We start from the raw sequence: 22,430 nt of genomic DNA on the forward strand, positions 1-22,430 counted from the left end.
CTTTAAAAAAATAAAATCTAAATGTTAATAATATTAGTAATCTTTTGGTTCCTGACTTAGAAAAACTTAAAATGTAAGGTCTGGGGAGGATTATAAGACACAGTTGCTTTGCAGGTAGTGCAATGCTCCAGACTGAATGTGTCTCCCCCAAATTTGTTAGTTAAATCCTAATGCATAGTGGGATGGTATTAGAAAGTGGGGCCTTTGGGAAGGTGGGCCTTTCCCCTCCTGAATGGAATTAATGCCCTTATAAAAGAGACCCTAGGGACCTTTCTCTCCCCTTCTACCATGTGAAGGCACAGCAACAATGGCCACCTATGAACCAAGAATGAGGCCCTCAGCAGACACCAAATCTACCAGCACTTTCATCTTGGACTCCTTGCTTCCAGAACTGTGAGAAATGAAATTTTGTTGTTTGCAAGCCGCTTGGTATGGTATTTTATTATAGCAGCCTGAAAGGACTAAGATACAAGATGACCTATTTCAAAGCATTTTTTGTGTTGGCCACAATTCTTGCTCCAACCTCTATTCTTGGTGACTTGTTTCCACCATATGTACACATAATGCCAACTGCAAACGGCTGCATTCAGTGGTTCCCTGTTTTTGGAAAATGGGTCACCACAGGGAAGTGTGACTATCATAAGTTTCTCCTTCACTTAATGAAAAGAGAGTATGCGGGGGTGGGGCAGAGAATGCCAGCAAGGTTTCTAAGTCATGGGCCATATTTTCCTTCATGGAAACTCTTAAGTATTTATTTAAGCCTCGCGCTCTCTGCTCTCCTGTGACCACTGCTTCCTCAGAGCTGCCTGAAATCAAGAACTTGAGATGCGTGAACCACATGAATATTAATGGGTCCCCATGGTGAAATAAAGTAAAACAAGTTTTCTCAGCATTAAACTACCACATAATTAAGGGTGAATTATCATTCACAACTACAGTTCGATTCTCAGCGTTTGCTATTCGCTACAATGAAAATAAAAATGATAATGCTGGCTTTGAAACTGGATTACAGTCTGATTATCTGCACAATAATGATTTATTTGTACAATATAAGGAATGGGGGGGGGGGGAGAGGGAGCTCTTATTTTTCTCTCCCTATGGCTATTGCTGTGAACTGGAGATAAATTCCTAAAGATAAATTCCTAAATTTGACCACGTCCTCAGAAATAGGTCATTTATTCCAAATAGGGAGTACTTCAATCCATGGAAGTGGTTTAATTATTTTATGAAACCTCATGAATCTTCAAAAAAATTTAATTGATATCCAACAAAGTACAGATGTGTGTGTGTGAGGAGGGAGAGAATGTATAGATTCTACTTATTTTGGAAAAGATAATTAATAAGTCGTGGGGGGCCAAAAGCCAACAAAACTTTTTAACAGTGATTTAAGACTCTAAGAGAAGCATTAAGATTCATTTACTCTACAGTTCCTCCACGGTGAATAATCTGAAAGTGTATGCGCACATTCTGGTAATTGAATTAACCAACATCATACATAATTTATTAAGAGACTAATTGTATTTTCTATCTTACAAAGAAAACTGCATCACATTAAATCAACAAACAGGCCTCAAACACCTACTTGTTTTGTTCAAGGAACCAGGTGAGACAATGGAACAGGGATCTAGAGGCAGAAAACAGAGTTTTGATCGCAAGGCATTTCTAATGGAGTGGAAAAGAAAATACAAATTAGCACACAAATAGTTAAACAACGGTTCAAGACAAGAGTAAAGAGATACAGATTCTGATTAGCTAACAAATGAACCGCAGAGACCATAAACTAAAGAAGCAATAATCCTGATAGCAGTAGAGAAGAAGAGAAGACATTGACAAAAGGACCGAATTAAGAAACTAACCTCCAAAACTGGGGTTAAGATCATTTCAGGCCAGCAGTCAAGGTTTCTTCCAGTTCAAACAATTTAGGATTGGCAGGGAGAAGAGGTCAGCTGTCCTGAAATGGTGATTATTTTAATAACACTGCTTCCAGGTGTGTGTTTGTTGCTAAGATTCATCTCCCCAGAAGCAAGGAGTGTGTCATTTCCTGTCTTTACCCCCAGCACCTAATCTGGCACCTGAAACACAATGGGAGGAAGGAGCAAGATTGAGTTCCAGGAGCAAGGTTTATTTGGAGAACACTAAGTCTGTCTGAAGTTGAGAGAAGAGGAGAAAGACCGCAACACTGAAAATGTGGCCTGGGGTTAGCCTGCTGACACAGATTGATGGCCAGGTTAAGGAAGGAAGGAAGCTGGACCTCATTCTCTCTCACCAACAGTGGAAACCCATCAGAAGGATGGCTCCAGTTCAGGGAGCACACAGGCCTACAAGCCAATAAGAATTCGTAATATGGGTGGGTTTTCATCATATGTGGGAATAACGGGGAATGATCCAGAGGCTGCTCACATTTCTGGTAGTAGTGTTCAAACACGGCACTAGAACCACCCAGACTTGTTAAAAATGCTGGAACCCTAACCTTGATCTACTGAATCTAAGTCTCTAGATTTGACACGACTTTCATTTAAGTCTGAGCGCTGCTGTTTTGGAAAATGAAAATACCCCAGGGGGACATGACACATTTACAATCTAGAAAGTAAAGCACTACCATAAATACACGATTATACCGTAAATACACTAGATATCTTGATGCTGCAAATACCTTAATTGGGCAGATTTTATGGTATATGAGTCAGATGTTTACAAAATAAAGCAGAAGAGTTCAGATCCTACTTAAAAGATTTTTTTTAATGTGAACTCAATCATGTAAGTCCAAAAATGCAGGGTGACAAGTATAAACCTAATTAATTCTAAAATCATATTTCCAATAATCTTTCCAAACACGACCCTCATCAATCATCAATTGGTGTCAGTCTAGTCTACCTCCAGACTGAAAACTCTATGAAATCAGGCACTTAATTATCTTTCTCACCCCAGCACTGTTTAACTGTCAAATTTGAGTAAATCAATTTCTCCCTCTGGTACTCCTATGCCCCAATCTATTACAGACTTTTTCTACTTATTTTCCTATGAATAGAAGTTAGAAAATTTTTGCATTCTAAATTAGGAGTACCCAAAAAGGAAGTTAAAGTTGGGTATGTGAGTCAGGTACCTATATGTTAACATTTTATCTGGCTGTGCAGATCAACAAATTCATCAAGAAGATATCACTGTGGAAATAAATAAAGAGTAGTTTTATTTAACTGCAACGTGTTATTATTAACCTTCGCCAGGATATCAAGGAGGTTAATAGATAGCAAGCTTTTTGGAGGTAGACATTTCAAGAAAATTCTTCTCCTTAGGTCCCATTATCTCCTTGGAATCAAGAGTGCCACCCCGCATTTGATGTCAATCTCTAGATATATTTCAAAATACCCTTGTATTTCTTTTCTCTCCATAGTAAATGGCTTTCTGGTCATTTCTAGCATAGTCTGACCACTCTTCCCATATGATGCATTCAGACTAATCATAAGGAGTCCAGTCATTCATGATTCAGCTTAAAACCCTCTGAAGGCTCCCTGGTGATCTCAGAATAAATAAGGTTTAAAATCCTAGGGGCACCTGGGTGGCTCAGTTGGTTAAGCATCTGACTCTTGATCTCAGGGTAGTGAGTTCAAGCTCCACGCTGGGATCCACATGGGGCATGGAGCCTATTAAAAAAAAAAGTTTAAAATCCTTATTATGGCCTTACAAGGCCTTGAGAATTGAGGCTTGGCAAAAACCTTCTAGCCACATCTTGCTCATTTTAAGGGCCTCCACCTCTGTCTTAGATCTCTGCTTAAGGTCACCATTTTCCAGGCTAAATTAAGTTTGGATGCTTTCATCTGTCCTTTGTAACAGCTGCAATTGTAACTGGTTAATTTGGGGTAAATATTTGTCCTTCTTCCCTTCTGGACTATGAGAATCATTAAAGTTGGAACCATCTTGAGCTCAGCACAGTGCCTGGGACATAAAGGAAGTCAATACAAGGTTCTTTTATTGAATATATGCATACAGAGTTGGGTTGTTTTTTTTTTTTTCCTCTTGGCATGGCTGTTTCTGTTTGACAGACCTGGATCATGAGCTGACAGATCCAGTACAAGTAGCCTGTCTAGGAGAGTCCAGTGCTTTCCAAAAGCTGGTGACAGGCATTCCAGCAGCCATTAGGGCAAGGAGCATCCATCACAGAAGTCCGGTTCAATCACAAGTCAAAAAAGAAAGAACTCAGCAGCAAGGCACATGTGAACGTGGAGTCTTTAACAAGTCCACAGCAGGCAGCAGGTTGTGAGGAAAGACAAGGGAGAGAGCAAAGGGGCAGCACGAGAGAGAAACGCTTGGAGTCAGGAGCCCCAGGAGAGCTGAAGGCACAGGGCAAGGAGAAAAAGCAGGAACCTTTTTCTTTGTATTCCTGCCTGCTGAGAGCCAGTCCTGGGGCACTGGCCCAGGTCTGCAGGTGGTGGCCCCGGGCTTGTCACACCTGGTGGAGGGGTAGGCTTGCAGAGGCAGCCACAGCGGTTCCTGATGAACAAATCCAGAATCTTGTACCACACGCAGCAGAAAAGGGAATGTGATGTGGCTGGGTCAGGAAATTTGCGACATTCCTGGGCTCTGGTTTGCTCAAATTAAAATTCCTATCCCAGCGAAAGTTCTTTGATCAAGAGTAACTATGATCAACTTAAAGTTGGTTTAAGGGAAAGGGGAGGACTGAAAAGCCCCAGCAGGTCCTCTCACAAGGGTGCCAAGACAGGAAACAGAACACAGAGGGGGAAATCAGGATGGGGAGCTTCTCCCTCTCCACCTCCTCTAACTCCCTCAGGGGCCTTGATCCTCACTTATCTCAATTCTTCCTGCAGGCGGGTTTCGCTCTGTGCACTTATGGCTCAGTCTACCAAGCCCTATATTTAGCTTGCAGGAAGATTCATCTGCCATCGAATGTGATTCCATATGACTTTCCCGTTCCAGCAAACACCATCACCCGACTCACCTCTCAATTTCAGATCCCCAGAAGAGAATGTGTGGGGACGCAGCTAGGCTAAGGTGTCAGCTCCTTGTACCATGAGCTGTGGGGGCAACAGGGAAACAACACATGGCACCAGGCCATAGAGCTGCTCCTCCCAGGAACCAGGGGCAGGACAGCTCCCCAGTTAAAGACATACCTGTTTGCTTTGTATTCTGCTTGGTGGTGGTGGTGGCAGAGGTGGTCTGTGTACTCGTGTTACTTTCTCCAGGGAAGAACACACTCTAAATGTGAGGCCTTCTGTAAACTATTAAACTGAAATACAGCCTTATATTCCTTCTCCCTAGTTAACCCTCCCCTGTAATGATTTTTCAGTGACTTTCAAACATTTTTGACCCCAAGCCAAGGGAAAAACTAAGACCATCTGCATATTATTATGAATGTATGAGAAACAAATATTTCACAAAATAACATATATAATAGACTGATATTTTTATACCCTAATATAGTCCATCCTTAAAGCTCTTTCAGTTGACTAAAATGATTTCATTCCCACTAGTGAGTGAGGATCTACAGTTTGAAAAATGCTACTAGTAATTCCATTGTCCTATAATTTTATTATTTAAAAAGTTTTACACTTTCACATTATACTTAAAATAGAAAGTTCCCCAATCTTTTCTCAGTAATACCTCCAACCCCACAAAATTTTAGCTGCTTTTAAAAGATGAACCAAGTTGACATGAGATGTCTTCTACAAGAAACAGAAAAATGTTAACACAAATGCCCCTGCTCACTTTTATTAGATAGCCGATGTTCATCACACTAAAAGGGGCACCTTTGAAATAAAAGTCACCCAAGGCATATGTACAAGTTTGAATTGTTTTCATTGCAGCATTCTTGAGCCAGCCACATGACATCCCTGCTCTCATTTTGTTTAGCGACCAACAGAGACATGTACCCTTGTGTTAGCTGACTCCATTCAGATGCCATCCACCATCTCTGTACAAAGCGGACTCTCCCACGCAGAGAGGGAACCGGTTCCCTTGGACTCACTAGCCTTGTCCCAGTGGGAAAGCAGCTCTCTGGTGATGTGTGTACTTTGCAGAATTTCTAAGGCAAAAATACTTGGTTCAGCAATGCTGCTCAAATTGGGTTACTGGGTCAAAGGTGTATGTAGAATCAAAGGCTTTCTGGAGGACCAAGGGCTGATAGAATGAGGAACTTCAGCGGAGGAAACCAGGGGGGGTAAAAGAAGAGGATGGAAAGATCTGTTTTCATCTCCAGCACCAAGAGCTGGCGTACGCCCCATTTGCGGTATGGCATGGTGAGAACTGCTAAAATGCCTGCCTGTCTCACTGAACAGCCTAAGAGCATGGAGTCAGTCTTCCTGGGTCCAATTCCAGCTTACTTACTTACACCCCTGAGCCCCTGTTGTGCCTCCATAAAACAAAACATATAATAATAAAACCTGGTTGATAGCCTTTTTTTTTTTTTTTGGAAGATGCAGTAAGAGAAACAATCCATGTGAAGCACTTGGCGGAGAGAGCTTGCCACATAGCAAGCACCCACCAAATATTTCCCCCAACCAAGTAACTGCCAGGGTGCTAAAACTCACAAAAAGAGTTCAGTCTTGGAATGAATATATTTCCCAAATTCAGGTTAGATGTAGTTAGCCTGCTCCAGAACCCTTTTGGCTTCCTCTTCCCTTCTATAATCACTTGGTTCTTTCCTCTCCTTCCTCAAAACCTGTGCCCATTTCAAGACCTTCTCCCCCACTAGATCTTGAGATCATGAATGCGGAGAATGGAACATATTTTTCTCACTAAGCTCTTTGTGGAACCCAGTATTCAATGTGTGATTACTGAAATGCATTCCACAAGATAATCAAGTGGTTACCTGACTGGGTGGGACATACAAATCCCAGGGACACAATCCCTATCTGCCCTGATTCTGGGAGGCTCAAGGCCTCTGAAAACTGAAAGTACCTGGGAGATGAGAATGGCATAAAAAGGGGGTGTCCCTCAAATGACCTCATTTCCTCCCCAAAGGTTGCTGGGGCCAACCTTGCCAAGACAGCCCATGGTCATCTCTCTTACTACACAGTAAGAATGCATTTAAATAAGATCCTGCCAAGGTATATCACGATATTTCATACACTTTGAAGCAGATGGTAGTAGGGGTTAACAGTAGAGTTTACAGTCTACCAATGGCATCCTTCACCATGCCCCCATGCTCTCTGCATGCTTAGGGTTAAGGATGACCAGGCAACTTTCCAAAAAGGAATGGTATGAGTGCAATAATACTACCTTAGACAATTATACAATCTATATCAAAGGCAAATGAAAATGTACAACAGCTGACCAGTGATAGCACAGGAGTCAAGAACACTAACGCCCAACTCAGTCAAAAAGCCACATATAACTTTTGACTCCCCAAAAACTGAGCTACTAAGAGCTTACGGTTGACTGGAAGTCTTACCAATAACATAAATAGCCAATGAACACACATTTTATATGTCACATGTATTATATACTGTATTCTTACAATAAAGCTAGAGAAAAGAAAATGTTATTAAAATCATAAGGAAGAGATAATGCATTTTCAGTACTATATGGTATTTATAAAAAAAAAAAGTCTATATATAAGTGGACCTGTGTAGGTCAAACCCATGTTATTCAAGGGTCAACTGCACTTTGCTAATCCCTAGTGAGTGGAAGACTACATGTGACAACTTCCTTCAGGTTATCCTCTTAGGGAATAAGGAAGCCTCAAGACTAAGGCTGGTAACAAATGCTCACAGGCTGTAGCTTCCTGTATTTATTTTCTTGAGGTGGTTGCCATCAGGATCACTGGCCCGGGGTCAGTAGAGAAAAGGCATCATAAACAAGCTGGGGCGCATGCAGTACAGACCGAGGGTTTCCCAAAAGTGACCTAGAAAGCTTTGCAGAAAGACCCACCTGGGTTCAAACCTCAGCTTGACCACTGCCCATGTGTGTGACCTCAACAACCCTGTTGCTTAACCTCTCTGGGTCTCACCTCTCCCATTGTAAAATGGACACAATAACACATGCATTTACCAGATAAAAATGAGATAATGAGCTGAAATGCTTAGCACTCACTCTATATAAAACTCTTTTTGGGAAGACAAATTCCACTGGAATACTTAAACGTACAATTCACAAAATAAACAAGTGGGATGCATCAAACTAAAGAACCTTTTTCATGGTAAAGGAAACCATTGACAAAATGAAAAGGCAATCCATGGAATGGAAGAAAACAACTGCAAATCATTTATCTGATACAGGGTTAAAATCCAAAATATACAAAGAACTCACACAACTCAATGGGAAAAAAACCCAAACAATCCCCTTAAAAATGGGCAGAGAAACTGAATGGACATTTTTCCAAAGACATACAGATGGCCAACAAGTACATAAAAAGGTGCTTAACATCACTCATCATCAGGGAAATGCAAATCCAAACCACAATGAGCTATCACTTCACACCTGTTTGAATGGCCATCATCAAATACATAAATAAGTGTTGGCCAAAATATGGAGAAAAAGAAACCTTCATACAATTGGTCGGAATGTAAATTGATGCAGCCAACAAGGAAAACAGGATGACAGTATAGAGGCTCCTCAGAATTTCAAAAATAAGAGTATCATATGAAATGAACCAGCAGCTCCTCTTTTGAATATTTACCCAAAGATAATGAAAATTGGCTATGAAAGAGACACATGCACTCCCACGTTCACTACAGCATTGTTCATGACAGCGTGGTATAGAATCAGCGTTAGTGTCTGTCAACAAGTGAATGGGTAAAAAGTGTGTGGTGTATGTATACAATGGAATATTATTCAGCCATGAGAAAGAAGGAAATCTCACCATTAGCAGCAACATGGATAAACCCTGAGGGCATTATGCTAACTGTCAGACAGAAAGACAAATACCTTGTGGTATCACTTTAGTCAAACTCACAGAAACAGGGAGTAAAAGAGTGGTTGGGGCTCTTGGGTGGCTTAGTCAGTGAAGTGTCTGACTCTTGGTTTCGGCTCAGGTCATGATCTCATGGGCCTCTCATGAGGCTCTCATGAGGCTGAGCCCTGTGTCAGTCTCCACACTCAGTCTGCTTAAAGATTCTCTCCCTCTGCCTCTCCCCCGACTCACATTCTCTTTCTTTCTCTCTAAAATAAATAAATAAATCTTGAAGAAAAGAAAAATGGTTGCCAGGATCTGGAGTGGAGGGGGCGCACATAGGGAGAGGCTAGTAAAACTATACAAACTTTCAGCTACAAGATGAACAAGGTTGAGGATCTAATGTTAAAATACATAACTATAGTTGACAATGCTATATTATGTAATTGAAATTTGCTAAAAGAGTAGCACTTAAATGTTCTCACCAAATAAATAAATAAATCGGTGAGGTGTTAAGATGTAATTATATGGTAGGAGGGGAATCCTTTCACAGTGTATGCATATGTCAAGTCACCATGATGTAAACTTAAATATCTTACAACCTTATTTGTTAATGATACTTCAATAGAGCTGAAAAAAAGATACACAATTCACTTTTTATTTTCTCTCCCTCTCTCTCTCTCTCTCTCTGGGACATCACCTTGAAGTATAAAAGTTTCTGGGGCAGAATTTGAACTTGTGAATCTTAACTTTCTGTAAGGCATTTGCACGCAATGCTTTTGCTGAACGCTGCCCAACAACATGACAATCTCTCCCACTGCACTGAAAAGCCAAAGTGAATGGCCCACTAAGTAAATGAAAACGGTTTTGGCAAATACATTTCGATAACATGAGAAAAGTAGGGGAGGTGCCTTCCTGGGGATTCTAGAAGAGAGTCACACCACCCATCCATCAGTCACAAGATGTGTTAGCTTGTTGGGCCTGGGGCATTTTTCTTCTTTAAAATCACAGGTGATATTTTATCTCTGGCAGAGGGAGGGAGACCACCTCACAGGCAAGGAAAAAACAGTAACTAGGAAGAACGTGCATAAGTTTCAAAAATTAGTCACCAGTTACCATGGTGATGCAAATATTACCTAACAGCTCACTGGGCTGTAAGTAACCAAGATGATACTAAACACGTTACTTCAAATGGAAAATGAGCTCTATTTATAGGAGTACTTGCAAAGAAGTAGATAGACCCAACAGCAGACTCAAGGCAGCCCAGGTCTGCCCCTGTGACCCAAGATTCGAGGTCCCTCTCCTGCCCCGCGCACGTCCTGTCGAGCTCTGTGTCACATGGACACACAGCTGTGCCCAGTAACAGCTACAAAAGGAGGAGCAAGGACGTTTTGTTTACAAACAAAGGGCTGTGATTGGGAAGAGGAGTCTTCTCATTCCCTAAACTCTTATAGAAGAATAATCTCTCCTCCTGCCCATTCAAGATGGGCAGACTGGGTGACAGACTTAGGTGGCAGTCCCTTTCAAACTCAACATTAACGATTTCTTCAGGCAGCACAAGATTTTTCCCAAAAAATGACGAGGATGCCTGAGAAAATAACAATTCTTCCACTGTTCTGAGTAGCTTTAATTTTCTGAGTATGCATTAATGTTAATTAGAACAAAAGCGTCAATATTATTTGAATTTTCTTAAAATTTTTATTTACTTATTCACGAGAGACACACACAGAGAGAGAGAGGCAGAGATACAGGCAGAGGGAGAAGCAGGCTCCATGAAGGGAGCCCAATGTGGGACTTGATCCCGGGTCTCCAGGATCATGCCCTGGGCTGAAGGCGGCGCTAAACCACTGAGCCACCCAGGTTGCCCTATTCTTTGAATTTTTAAATTATTCCAAGAGTTGGATGCGCGCAAACTCTTAGGTCAAACTTATGGCATAACTTCTAGTTTACGATGCCCACTGTCTTGTACCTGTGGGTGCTGGTACTGAAAAAGCAGTCTCAGAGCTGTATTCCTTCAAGTGGTCCCCAGGTTTCCACAGTAGAATTCCAGGGAGGCTCTAAAAATGCAAAATCCTAGGCCATATCCAAGGCTGGCACAAAATCTGAGTCTCTGGGGTAGGATCTGAAAGCTTACATTTCTAAAAGGTTCTCCCTTCAATGTGTATGTTCTCTAGTGTGAGAATCTCATCCTAGTAATCTCCAGTAAACTTAGAGGTCTGACAATGAGGACAGAAGACAGGACAATCCCAGGGTACACAAGCCAACGCATATTAATCAAAGGCAAGATTGTGATTCCATGACTTTTGGTTGTGGTTTTACCATAATCCAGGGTAAAAACCCAGTACAATATACATGTGTTGTATATGGGTGTGTAATGACCCAAGGATTTACAAACAACATAGGTGATGTGCTGTGACCTATTCTATTCTCATTTTTAATGCTCTCATAGCCAAGAAAATTGATATCACTACCCACCAACTGGTGACATTTGAAAACCCTATTGGAACTTTTTTGCCCCGCAATTGTATCACTTAATAATTTTTTACAATTTCTCATATTATGCTCCAAGTAGTAGAAAACCATCCGAGCTTTCCAATAATACCACAAAAGTTGCAATATTTTAGTTATCTCTAAAAGGCAAACCAAGTTAAAACAAGAATTCTGCTTAAGATAGCCGCAATACATTTAATGGCCAACATTTAACTTATTTATTTATACCCTCTTGATCTCACAAAGAATAACACGTGGGTCATATAAATGCATTAGAGAATAAATGAAAAATATTGAGAAAACGGAGCTAAGGGAAAATAAAGACAGGAAACTAAGAGTGTGTGGAACAAATCAAAGGAACAAGCAAAATTAAAGACAACACAGGCCAGGGAATCTAGTCAACTTGTTTACTCTCAGCTTTCCCTCAACCAGCATGAAGAGGAAAATGTGATCAGTTATGAAAATTCCAGATCCCATCTGGGAAGACGAAGCAATTTCTAAGTAGCATTTCCAGGCCTCTGGCTGACCCCTTCCCTGCCCCCACACACACACTCTGGGGAGAAGGAGCCCTCACAGACCAACAGGAGCTTGTTAACTGCCTCCACCTTGCACCATCACTTGATTCATGGGTAAAGTTACAGTCACACTAGGGATTGCTTGTGGGAAGGAATAAAGCCTGGAGCCTGAAGTCATCCAATGCCCCTTCCTCCAGGAACACTTTGTATTCACTTCTGTCCCAGCACTGATCAGCTTGTTGTCATGAGAACTGTTCACAGGACTGACCCTTCCCTCCCCACCAAGCTTACCAGGTTCCATGAGGACAATATTGGTTCTATGTATTTCAGTGACTTCTCCATTAAAACTGAGCTAAATGCTAAGCTCTTCTAGAAATTCCCAAAAGGCAAAGTGATAGAAGCACAAAAGTCTGAACTTCCTTTTTGATTCTATCATTCAGTACCCCTGAGATAAGGGGCCAAGCCATCAGACTTCTATGATCCAGTTTCTTCTTATCTGTTAACCAAAGCCAGTATTGTTTATAACACAGGTTGGTCTTGAGGAAGAAGTCCACAAACAATGGGCCTGGTCCAACTGCTGGACAGTGGGTGCCAAATAAATATTAGCTTTTCCTTCTCCTATCGGGGATCTCCCTAAGACATTGCTTTTACTTACTGCCAGAATCACTATAGTCTTCACCCCTCACTCCCTCCCTCTTCTCCAAGCTTGCTAAAGAACTAATAAAAAAGAAAAAAAAAATCACCCAAGAAAAAAGCAAGTTCCCAGGAGCCACAGAACACCTTTGAAAAGGTTTTTTGTCATTGTTTCAACTACTTTAAAGAAGACTTAGAGATTGGTTTTAAAAAAAAAAAAGTCTGAGAAAGGAGTCATTAAACATCAAACAAATGCTTTAACCAAGGAATAAGAAAGAAAAATAATTAGTAAATTCACTGTTAGAGGGCAAATGTAATTGCTAAGATGGGATGCAGAAACATGTCTGTCTTCACTCTTGAATGGGCTAAAAATTGTCTTGTTAATACTAAAGTAGCCATTGTTTGCTCTGTACACTATTTTCACGGATGGTAGAAATTTAGAATTTAGACCATAATGTCCAGTCTAGTCCTGAACAGAGGAAATATCAGTCAGGTTTTCATTTTTTTAAAGATGTAAGTGTCCAAGATTAAATAATGTGGTTGACCTACCTTTTCCGTGATATAGAAGTTTGAACTATCGGCGTGTTGCAGTGCAAAGTACTCATGGTTGGCAAGGGACCACCTGAAAAATATAAGCATAAACTGATCAGAAAAACAAATGATGGTCATTTTCATTTATCTAGCATCGACAGAGTTAGATGCACTTGGCAGCGGGCCCATACTCAACAAGTCCCACAGCACAGCTCCTCAAACAAAATGATATTAGCCTGACCAACCATTCCCTACGTGGACCATCTTGGTCTTATGTCATGACTAGTGCCTGGAATATTCTGTCTTCATGGCTTTGAGCAGGTGTATTTAAATACAAAGCTACATTCTTCCTCATTTTGAAGAAGTGGAGCAGAAAGAAGAAAACAAAATAAATGAATACAATTTAAATTTTTGATAATTGTGTCATTCCAACCTCTCTGTGTTCTATGGTCCCCCACCAGCATGCTTGCTGCATACAGAAACATCCCAATTAAGTACCCCAGGTCTTAAATAAACTGCAAGTAGTACTCCCTTCATAATTCTGCTTTGAAAGCAGAAAAACCTCATGCAACTTCTTTGTGTGCCTCTCCTGTGGATCGTGAGGGCAGCCAAAGACAGAGAGGAAAGCTGTAACACTGTGAAGTTCACGTGGAAGCAAAAACGACACATGGACTGGTCTTTTAAATTCTTTTATCTTCTATGGGAACCTAAATGGTCCTCTCCATTTGTATCAGATGAGGTGTGTATTTAACCTCGGGAACTTCAGATGGCTCCCTGCTGGGTTGGATGAATGAACCACAACTTTTCAAAATAAATAAAACCAGTCCCAGCGTGCATACACCAGCCATTTCACACTTCCTGCTCTTCCAGGAACAACAGTAATTTTTTGATGTAAGAGGGCATGTAAATCTTACATAGTAATTTGTGCTGTCTTTGGGCAGGTCACGTAGTGACTTATGAATAATATTTTATAACTGCTCAGGAATATTTTATTAGCTTCTCAACTTGTGGACTGAAGCAACTCAGATGAATCCTGAGTAATACTTACCCATCACAGACTTCCTTTATTATTGCAGACAGCGGTTTTTTCTGCAAAATAGCAAAAAAGGGAAATGTTGTTAGTTTCATTTCATCATTTTAAGCAAAAAGAAGAAGAAAAGGAAGCCTAATAAAAAGATATCTAAGTAAGGAGAATTTACATTTGCTATTCTTGGTTGTTGTCAGTAAGTCTGTTATTTTTTTCAAAGTGTAATCTACCAGCCATCACCACCAAATATAATAATGATTTATTGCCCTTGTGCTCCTCTTTTCTATTCTTAACGTTATCAGTTGGACAAAATAGGCATCATATTTAACTTAGCTGCATTAAAATCAGGATGAAAACACAGCAACAACGAAAGCCCCGAGGTTAAATGATAACCAGAATTCCTTGGGATTAATTAGTACATGAAGCTGGCAACCGGCAGTTTGGTTTTATGCAAACAAGCTTGGATTCATATTTTTATGAGAACGTGTGGCAAATGGAGCATGAGGCATTGCGAAATTGTTCCTGCAAAGTGTATAGAATTCTTCTCCCAACCATGGCCCTGACAAATGCCAATCTTGCGGCAGCTTGAGCTGGACACACTTGAGTAATGAGACCATGACACCATGTGCCGTGGTGTCAACTGGCCGGCTGACTACAGCTGTGCTCCAGGCCTAATAGCCACAGCTGTGCTCCGCCTGCCTCCAGAGAGAAGGAATGCAGCAGAGAGAGAGACACACACACAGCTCACCCAGTGATGTTGAAACTTCTCTACTCTGGATACAAACAGATCCTGTCTGTCCCCTGGGGTGGGTGGTAGCGTGTCAACGGAAAGAACAAATCACAGACAAGAAACAAGGGGAGAAGAAAAATCAAAGAAACACATGGTCTTGGGTTTTCAGATACAAACACAGAACGCTGTCTACACGTAAACATGTTCTGCTTCTGCCCTCTGAAGGGCAACGTGGTATGGGGAAAGGAATTCTGAATCAAGCAGAATGGATTCCAATCCTAACTCTGTTAACTCGTCTGCAGTATAACCTACAATTTCTTTAAGTTGATGAACCTCGACCAATCTATCTGTGAAATGGGCATAGGACCTATCCACTCTTCAGGGCTGCTGTAAGAATTAAAAGGGAATTAATACAAGGAACAAAAAATTCAAAAAAGGGTTAGGGTTCTGGCTTCTTACCCTCTTATGTCGCTGAAGAGGTTCCATTTTCTCCTTACACACGTGCCCTTGGACACGATGCTACTGTAACTGTCCTGTCGGTGAATTCTGAACACTGTTCACAGCCCTTTCCAAGGGCCTCCAGCTCCAGCTAGAAGCTCCAGCTCAGTCCACCAATGGTATTCCCTCAATGAACTCCCTCCACCAGAGATCCGACCTCTATGACTGAGTCCACCACCACATGTTCAAAAGAATGGTCAACTCAACTAAAAACCCAGTGGGAAGAAGGGGCACCTAGAATCACTGAGGAATGGAAACTGAGGGTGCTGGGGTATCCCGACCTACTACGCTGCTCTCCTTTAGAGTAAGAGGAGAAATGGAGATTGGGCTCTACAATGACACGTGTTGTAGAAGCCAAGGGCTTCGCAGGAACTTGTCCACTACTTATGGCCCCACCTGTGAGTTGAGGGTGAAGGTGTTCTCACAACCAAATCACAAAGGGATTTTAGGAACAACACTTTGCCCAGAAGACAAGGACTTTGCACTTCCAACCGCCAGGGCCTTCTCCATGTTAATCGGTTTTCAGGAAGACCTACCAGTCCAGCCCCCTCCTCTTTTTTGCATCTCAAAACTGAAATCTAAATGACACGGCTGGATGTCAGCTTTAAGTTACATTAAAACAACAGATCAGATCAAGAGAGCATTGCTGCTGACGTAGGGGAAGGCATCTAAAACGACAGCTCCCAGAATTAGACTTCCTCGTCGAGGTATCATAGAAGAATTTCTTAGACTTTTTTTTTTTTTAATTCGGGTCTGATTCATAGATTTAGAACCAAAATTGAAAAGACAGACTATGGGGTACTATTATATTTAGAATATTTTCCTCGTCGAGGTATCATAGAAGAACTTCTTAGACTTTTTTTAAATTCAGGTCTGATTCATAGATTTAGAACCAAAATTGAAAAGACAGACTATGGGGTACTATTATATTTAGAATATTTTTCAGTTGGATATATGAAAGGAGTACAGACCACGGGGGAACTTAAGAGATTTAACAAAGATTACAGAAAAGCTCTAAACTACCGGTGAGAAAAGGAATCACAGTTAACTGAACACAATGCACCCATAATGCAGCCTTCAGCGCTTAAAATGGACGTTACGTGAGGATGGGGGCTGTTTCCATGACCCGCTTCCCACACCTGCCCCTGCCCCCTCCATTCTTCTTGTTCTAACGGAGCATTGGCCCCACCACCCAACGCTAGATCCAACAGCCTTTCAGTTCTCAGCTCCCATCAATGCAGCCACCTTATCTGTTACTACCACCTTCTTTTTGAAACCCTCTTTCCAGAGCTTCTATGGTATTTCCTTCAGTTTCCTACAGTTTTAGCCAATAAACCTTCAATAAAACCCAAGAGATCCTTCACTGTTTCTCTTTTGCCTCTGGCAACCTAACTCCAAATTTCTGTTCTGGTCTCTTCCGCTTTTACCTAATCAGTCAGTTCCTCATTTACTTCAACTGCCCTGAGCATGTATAGTTCTGGCCCCAAATCCTCTCTTGCAAATCTCTGACAGCTCGCTAGATATAGCAGGTCACTCTCCTGCAGGCACCTTACTAAACACACAAACAAAAAGCATCACCCTCACCCATCAATCTGCCCCAGCAATAGCACGGCCCCAAAGGTGCCCCACCCCCACCTCGAAGTCTTGCTGTCAGGGCACCACTACTGCTAAGGACCATCATTAGCCTTCATTCCTTCACTCTTCGGGTCGACTTAGTTACAAGGCTATGGAGCTTTTTCACATCATTACTTTTCATCTCCTAACTACTCTTCTAAAATACTGACACTCAGGGCACCTGGGTGGCTCAGTGGTGGAGCATCTGCCCTTGGTTCAGGTCGTGATGTCAGGGTCCTGCATTGGGTCCTGCATCAGGCTCCCCGCAGGGAGCGTGCTTCTCCCTCTGCCTATCTCTCTCTCTCTCTCTCTCTCTCTCTCTCTGTCTCTCATGAAGAAATAAAATCTTTAAAATAAATAAAGTAAAATTCTGACTCCTCGTCCCAACTCCTGCTATCAGACACACTGTCCCCTAACCCCATCATCTTTATTTTTTTTTAATTTTTTATTTATTTATGATAGTCACAGAGAGAGAGAGAGAGGCAGAGACACAGGCGGAGGGAGAAGCAGGCTCCATGCACCGGGAGCCCGACGTGGGATTCGATCCCGGGTCTCCAGGATCGCGCCCTGGGCCAAAGGCAGGCGCCAAACCGCTGCGCCACCCAGGGATCCCACCCCATCATCTTTAACTCTCTCTGCCTCCCTAGTCCCGGTGCTGTTCCTGAGTCAGCCCTTCATTACTAACCACTCACCACAAATTTTCAATCAAATGCTTCACTGGCACATCAAACTGTGACTCCTCTATCTTCCGTTACTTCCTACACTCGACTTGCCTACTTTGGACAGTTTCTTTTTTCCACATACGTTTCTAGAGAATTCGTCATTGCCTTCCCCTTTCCTTTACCCTATTTTGTGTTATACACATTTACACTGAGTCTCATCATTATTTCCCCCACAACCTCTCTCTCCTTTATCCTTTCCAGACCTTACCACCACTTTTGTTAAGAGTTCTCAGGACCCCATTACCAGATCCTTGCAAATAAGTCTCCACATCCCCAGTTTCTTTCTCTCCAACCCCTCCACTGGCCATTATCAGACAAAATTGGATTTTCCCTATAAACTTTGCTCAAGTCACTCTTTTTGCTCCAATATCCTCCACAGATCCCCACTGACCACCGCCTATGTGGCATAAACCCCTTAACTAACTTGTCATCCAAGGCCTTCCATGATCTGGGCTCAAGCAGTCAAATTTTCTACTAACGCTATACATGTTGCCCAGACTTCTGGATTCTGATTCACCAAAACAAAACAAAACAAAACAAAACAAAAAACCCCACTTCCATACTTTCACTTTACACCATTTGTTGAAACATCCTTCTCCTTTCGGTTCCAACTCTAACCATGAACTCTTACTATCACTAATATCCACGTCAAAGCCTTCTCCTACAAACACATGTCCCTGATCTCTCCAACTACGCAGGTCATTCCCTCCCTGTACTTAGCACATTAAATAAATCACTCCTAAAAACTTTGTATCTGGGCAGCATGGGTGGCTCAGCGGTTTAGCGCCGCCTTCAGCCCAGGGTGTGATCCTGGAGACCTGGAATCGAGTCCCACGTCGGGCTCCCTGCATGGAGCCTGCTTTCCCCTCTGCCTGTGTCTCTGCCTCTGTGTGTGTGTGTGTGTGTGTGTGTGTGTGTGTGTGTGTGTGTGTGTCTCATGAATAAATAAATACAATCTTCAAAAAAGAAAAAACTTTGTATCTGCCTTATCTTCTTGTCCCTTGAGAATTCAACATCTTACTTCATCTATCTTAATCTTCTACAGCCCTGGGAAATAGTTACCACAGTAGACAGGTGCTAAGAGAATCTAAAAGGAGACTCAATGCATTTCTGTTCAATGGAAAAGCCACACATTCACTTTCTGTTAAAAAATAAACAAACCAAAAAAAAAAAAAAAGAAAAGAAAAGAAAAAAAGAAAAAAGGTTGACTATAAAGCAAACTGTTCTGAAGAACAGCTTGGATTCATTAGCGCACATCCCCCTTCCTCTCATGTAAACTACGCTGGGTGGCTCTAAGCAGCTGCTGGCTCTAAGTTGTGAGACACATGTAGGCTGCACAGACAGTTTGGGAAGGGGTTATGTGATTCACGGCTCCGAAGAGCACGGAGCAGGCTAGCTGACGAGTGTGATTCAACAGGTGATAAAACAGATACCAGCCAAATGATTGTCACCATCCGTTAGCAAGGTCACACAGGTGAGCGGCACTATCATAAACAGGACTGAACAAGATACCCCAAGCAGAAATGTCTAGTCTGGTGTCACCGCTTTTCCCACTGCCTACATACAGCCCTACTCTGACATTGAGCTCTTGGCGTGACTTAAATTCCAAGCCAAACACTGGCTTGGAACGCTGGCCTATGTTTTAGTTAACATTTGCTCAAGGCGACAAAAGATGTTTCTGCCTATCTGCCCAGATCGCTAAGACTCGGGAGTAGGGTGACACCTTGATAGCTTGCAGTAGACCCGATGAGCAATTTGTCTTTCACCTCATTGAGAGCAAAGGCTCGGGAGAAAAGAAAATTTGGTCTAAAAGGCTGAAAACTGGTTCTTCTCTTTGGGATTCCAGGAAACCTAAAGGAACTAGAAATAAAATTCTACACTCCATTGGAATAAACCTGAATTTGGAATATTGAGACAAAATTATTTGAACTACCTGAGTATGTTTTCATGACTTAAAAAAATCATACCTGGGGCACCTGGCTGGCTCGGTCACTAGAGCGTGTGACTCTTAAGCTTAGGGTCATACGTTTGAGCCCCACATTGGGTGCAGAGCCTACCTAATTTTTTTTTAATCATAACTAAATTCCTTAAGCGTTTTATTTTGAAGGTCAAAACTATTTTCTTGGACTCAGCAGTGAGCTAAGATGGGAAGAGCAAGAATGTTTTTAAGGATAACCTGGAGGGTTAGCCAGTTATCAGATTGCAACATGCAGGGGGATCAGGATGGCTGGAGACTACCACGCTCTCTTCCCCCTCCCCTTAGCAATAGTGAAGTCATCTTGCAGCATACAAAAGTATTTCTTCACTTTATATTATTCTGGGAAAATCTTCATGTTGGCAGAAATACTTTTATTTGTCAAACAAAGTATTCATTTCCATATGAATCTGATTGGCAAAGTACTATGTGCCAACAGTTATATTCAAAGGGTAGCTTTTTCTGTTTTTTAAGATTTATTCCTCCTTTTTAATTTTAACTCTTCTTATCCAAGAGAATTCGATTTAATTTAATCTACCAAAGACGGTAAGCCCCGATAGCAAATTTACTGTACAAAAAGATCTGTTTATGTACTTTTCATAAATCACCTAGATTTTTGAGAATGGCCAAATCCTCTAGCAATTCATTTTTAATCTGTCTCTGGCAACACTCGCTTCTCTCTAGTCCTTAAAGTGGGTGTAGGTCCTTTGCTTTCCTTTTTATCGTTTCTCCCTTGCCTTCAATGAAATGCCAGGATCATAAATTCCTGAATCCATGCGTCCCACCCTGACTCCGCTTCTAAGGTCTGCTCCAGCATTTCCAATAACCCTTCGTGTGGATCCACATGGATCCTGCCACCCTTACAAGCTTAACACTTCATCTTCTTCCTTACTAAACCAGATCTTCCTCTTGGCTCCCTTTTATCTCTTAAAAAATTTTATTCTCCCACTCAAACCACATGGTTCCTTTAAAGCATCAGAGAACCCCACAAAGAAATATCCTTGGGAATCCCTGCTTATTTATTTAGGAGGGGGGCAGGGTCCAGCCTGCCTTGAGGCTCCTTCCCTGGAGACAGCCCTGAGGTTCCCCACATCCATGTGTCCTCCTTGACATGCCTGTGAGGAGCACAATTAAATATTAACCACCTGTTCCTATCCGTTGGCCGAGGCACCTGGCCTGGAGGCTCACTGGGCCCGAATGCTCACCTCGGGGCTCTTAGGTCTGCTGTTGCCTTCGCACCAGCCAGTATGGGCCGGCGGCCGCCCAGCCGACGAGAGCACCTGGGCATTGTGGCTGCAGCTCTTGCCTCTGACATTCACTTCTCAGGCACACACTTGTCCTAAAACAGACATGCCCCAGAAAAGAAAGCCTGGCTTCACTGAATGTGCGTTCATTTTAAACGTTTTAATGACCCAAGAGGGGGGGAAATGCTTCTGAGATGACATTAAGTTCACAGACACCAGAAAAGCATTTAGAATGATGAATTTTTATCTACTCCCGATTTTTGAGATCTTCTCTCAACTGCGAGCTTTCGAATAACTTTAGGAAATTACTTCCTGGGGGCGCCAGGGTGGCTCAGTCAGTGAAGCACCTGCCTTTGGCTCAGGTCATGATCCAAGGGTCCTGGGATGGAGCCCCGCATCAGGCTCCCTGCTCAGTGGGGGAACCTGCTTCTCTCTCCCCAGTGCTTGTGTTTCTTTCTCTCTTTCTTTCTCTCTCTCTCTCTCTCTCTCTCTCTCTCTCTCTCTCCTTCTCTCTCAAACAAATAAATACAACCTTTAGAAAAGAAAATTACTTCCTGGGCTTGAACCCCAACTCCCACAGCCCCGGGTTTTGTAACCTTAGTCTTAAGACTTCCCTCAGGGCTTCCTCTTCCTCTTCTGTAAACAGAAACTGTCCCTCGCACACTGCAGTGTCGTGAGGATGACTTGAGATGACACGTGTAAATCCTCAGAGATAGCACCTAGGACAGAGCACGGCTCTGCACGATGTACCTGTGAACAGGCTCTTGCAATTCTCGTATCCCCTTTGGACACTTTGCAGGCACTTTCTCAAAACGTTGGTTAAATAAATACACGGATGGATACCCAGTTCCTCTTTCCTCCTCGAGGGACCCCGGCCCCGTGGCTGCCTTTGGCTCTCATCTCCTCCTGTCTTTCACTTCTTCAGCTCATTTTCATTTCACCTGCCAACCTGAATATACTTGCTTTGGAGGCAGAGACCTCCTCCGAGACACCTCTGTCACTCTCAGGCAAGTGGCTGCGGGACCCCCGCACCACATGAAATTAATGCATACGGTTTGATTAAGAACCTATCTTCCTTTTTTCAGACTTTCAGCTTCTTTCCCTTTCTTCTGGTCTCTTTCTGACTGCCGCCAAAGCTCAGGCAGGAGCTAAAGATGGAACACAGCAAGAGCAAAGCAGAAGCAGTCCTCGGTCCCCACCATCCATCGGCTGTCCATACGGCCGTCGCCTGACAGTCCTTTAATTGCAAAACTTATTGGCCACAAAGACTTAAAGCTTTGTGGTCCTGGACTATTAAAAAGCCTTTCTCCAGTGCTTTAAAAGAATGTGACAGATGCTTTATTCTGACACTTTGAGGCGATACAGCATAGCACTTGGGATTTCACTTTGCTTTTATAAGTGGAAACTCATTGAACACATTCTGCACAGCAGTTATGAGTAATGTTGGCCCAGAAAGAAAAGAAACCCAGCTTCCACACGTCAGGACACCCCTGAGAAGGGATACGCATGTTAACTACGACTTAGCCTACAATATGATTTGGAGAAACTTTAATGTACGAGAACCCGCCTAGTTCCCGGAGGTGCTTCCTGACATTGTGTCAATGAC

At 42.4% G+C, this 22,430-nt stretch overlaps 1 protein-coding gene across 20 annotated transcripts in view; it reads right to left on the reverse strand.

Annotated features, from left to right (window-relative positions):
- ELMO1 (engulfment and cell motility 1) overlaps positions 1-22,430 on the reverse strand; it is a 672,133-nt gene that overhangs the window by 388,312 nt on the left and 261,391 nt on the right. For all 20 annotated transcript variants that reach the window (XM_072764753.1, XM_072764758.1, XM_072764757.1 and 17 more), the window contains 2 exons: positions 14,063-14,103; positions 13,033-13,105 (listed from right to left, as the gene is read on the reverse strand). In XM_072764753.1, the coding sequence (XP_072620854.1) occupies positions 13,033-13,105; positions 14,063-14,103 (114 nt within the window). The remainder of the gene's footprint in view (positions 1-13,032; positions 13,106-14,062; positions 14,104-22,430) is intronic.

Source organism: Vulpes vulpes, chromosome 7 (genome assembly GCF_048418805.1).
Source record: "Vulpes vulpes isolate BD-2025 chromosome 7, VulVul3, whole genome shotgun sequence".
Classification (NCBI taxonomy): Eukaryota; Metazoa; Chordata; class Mammalia; order Carnivora; family Canidae; genus Vulpes; species Vulpes vulpes.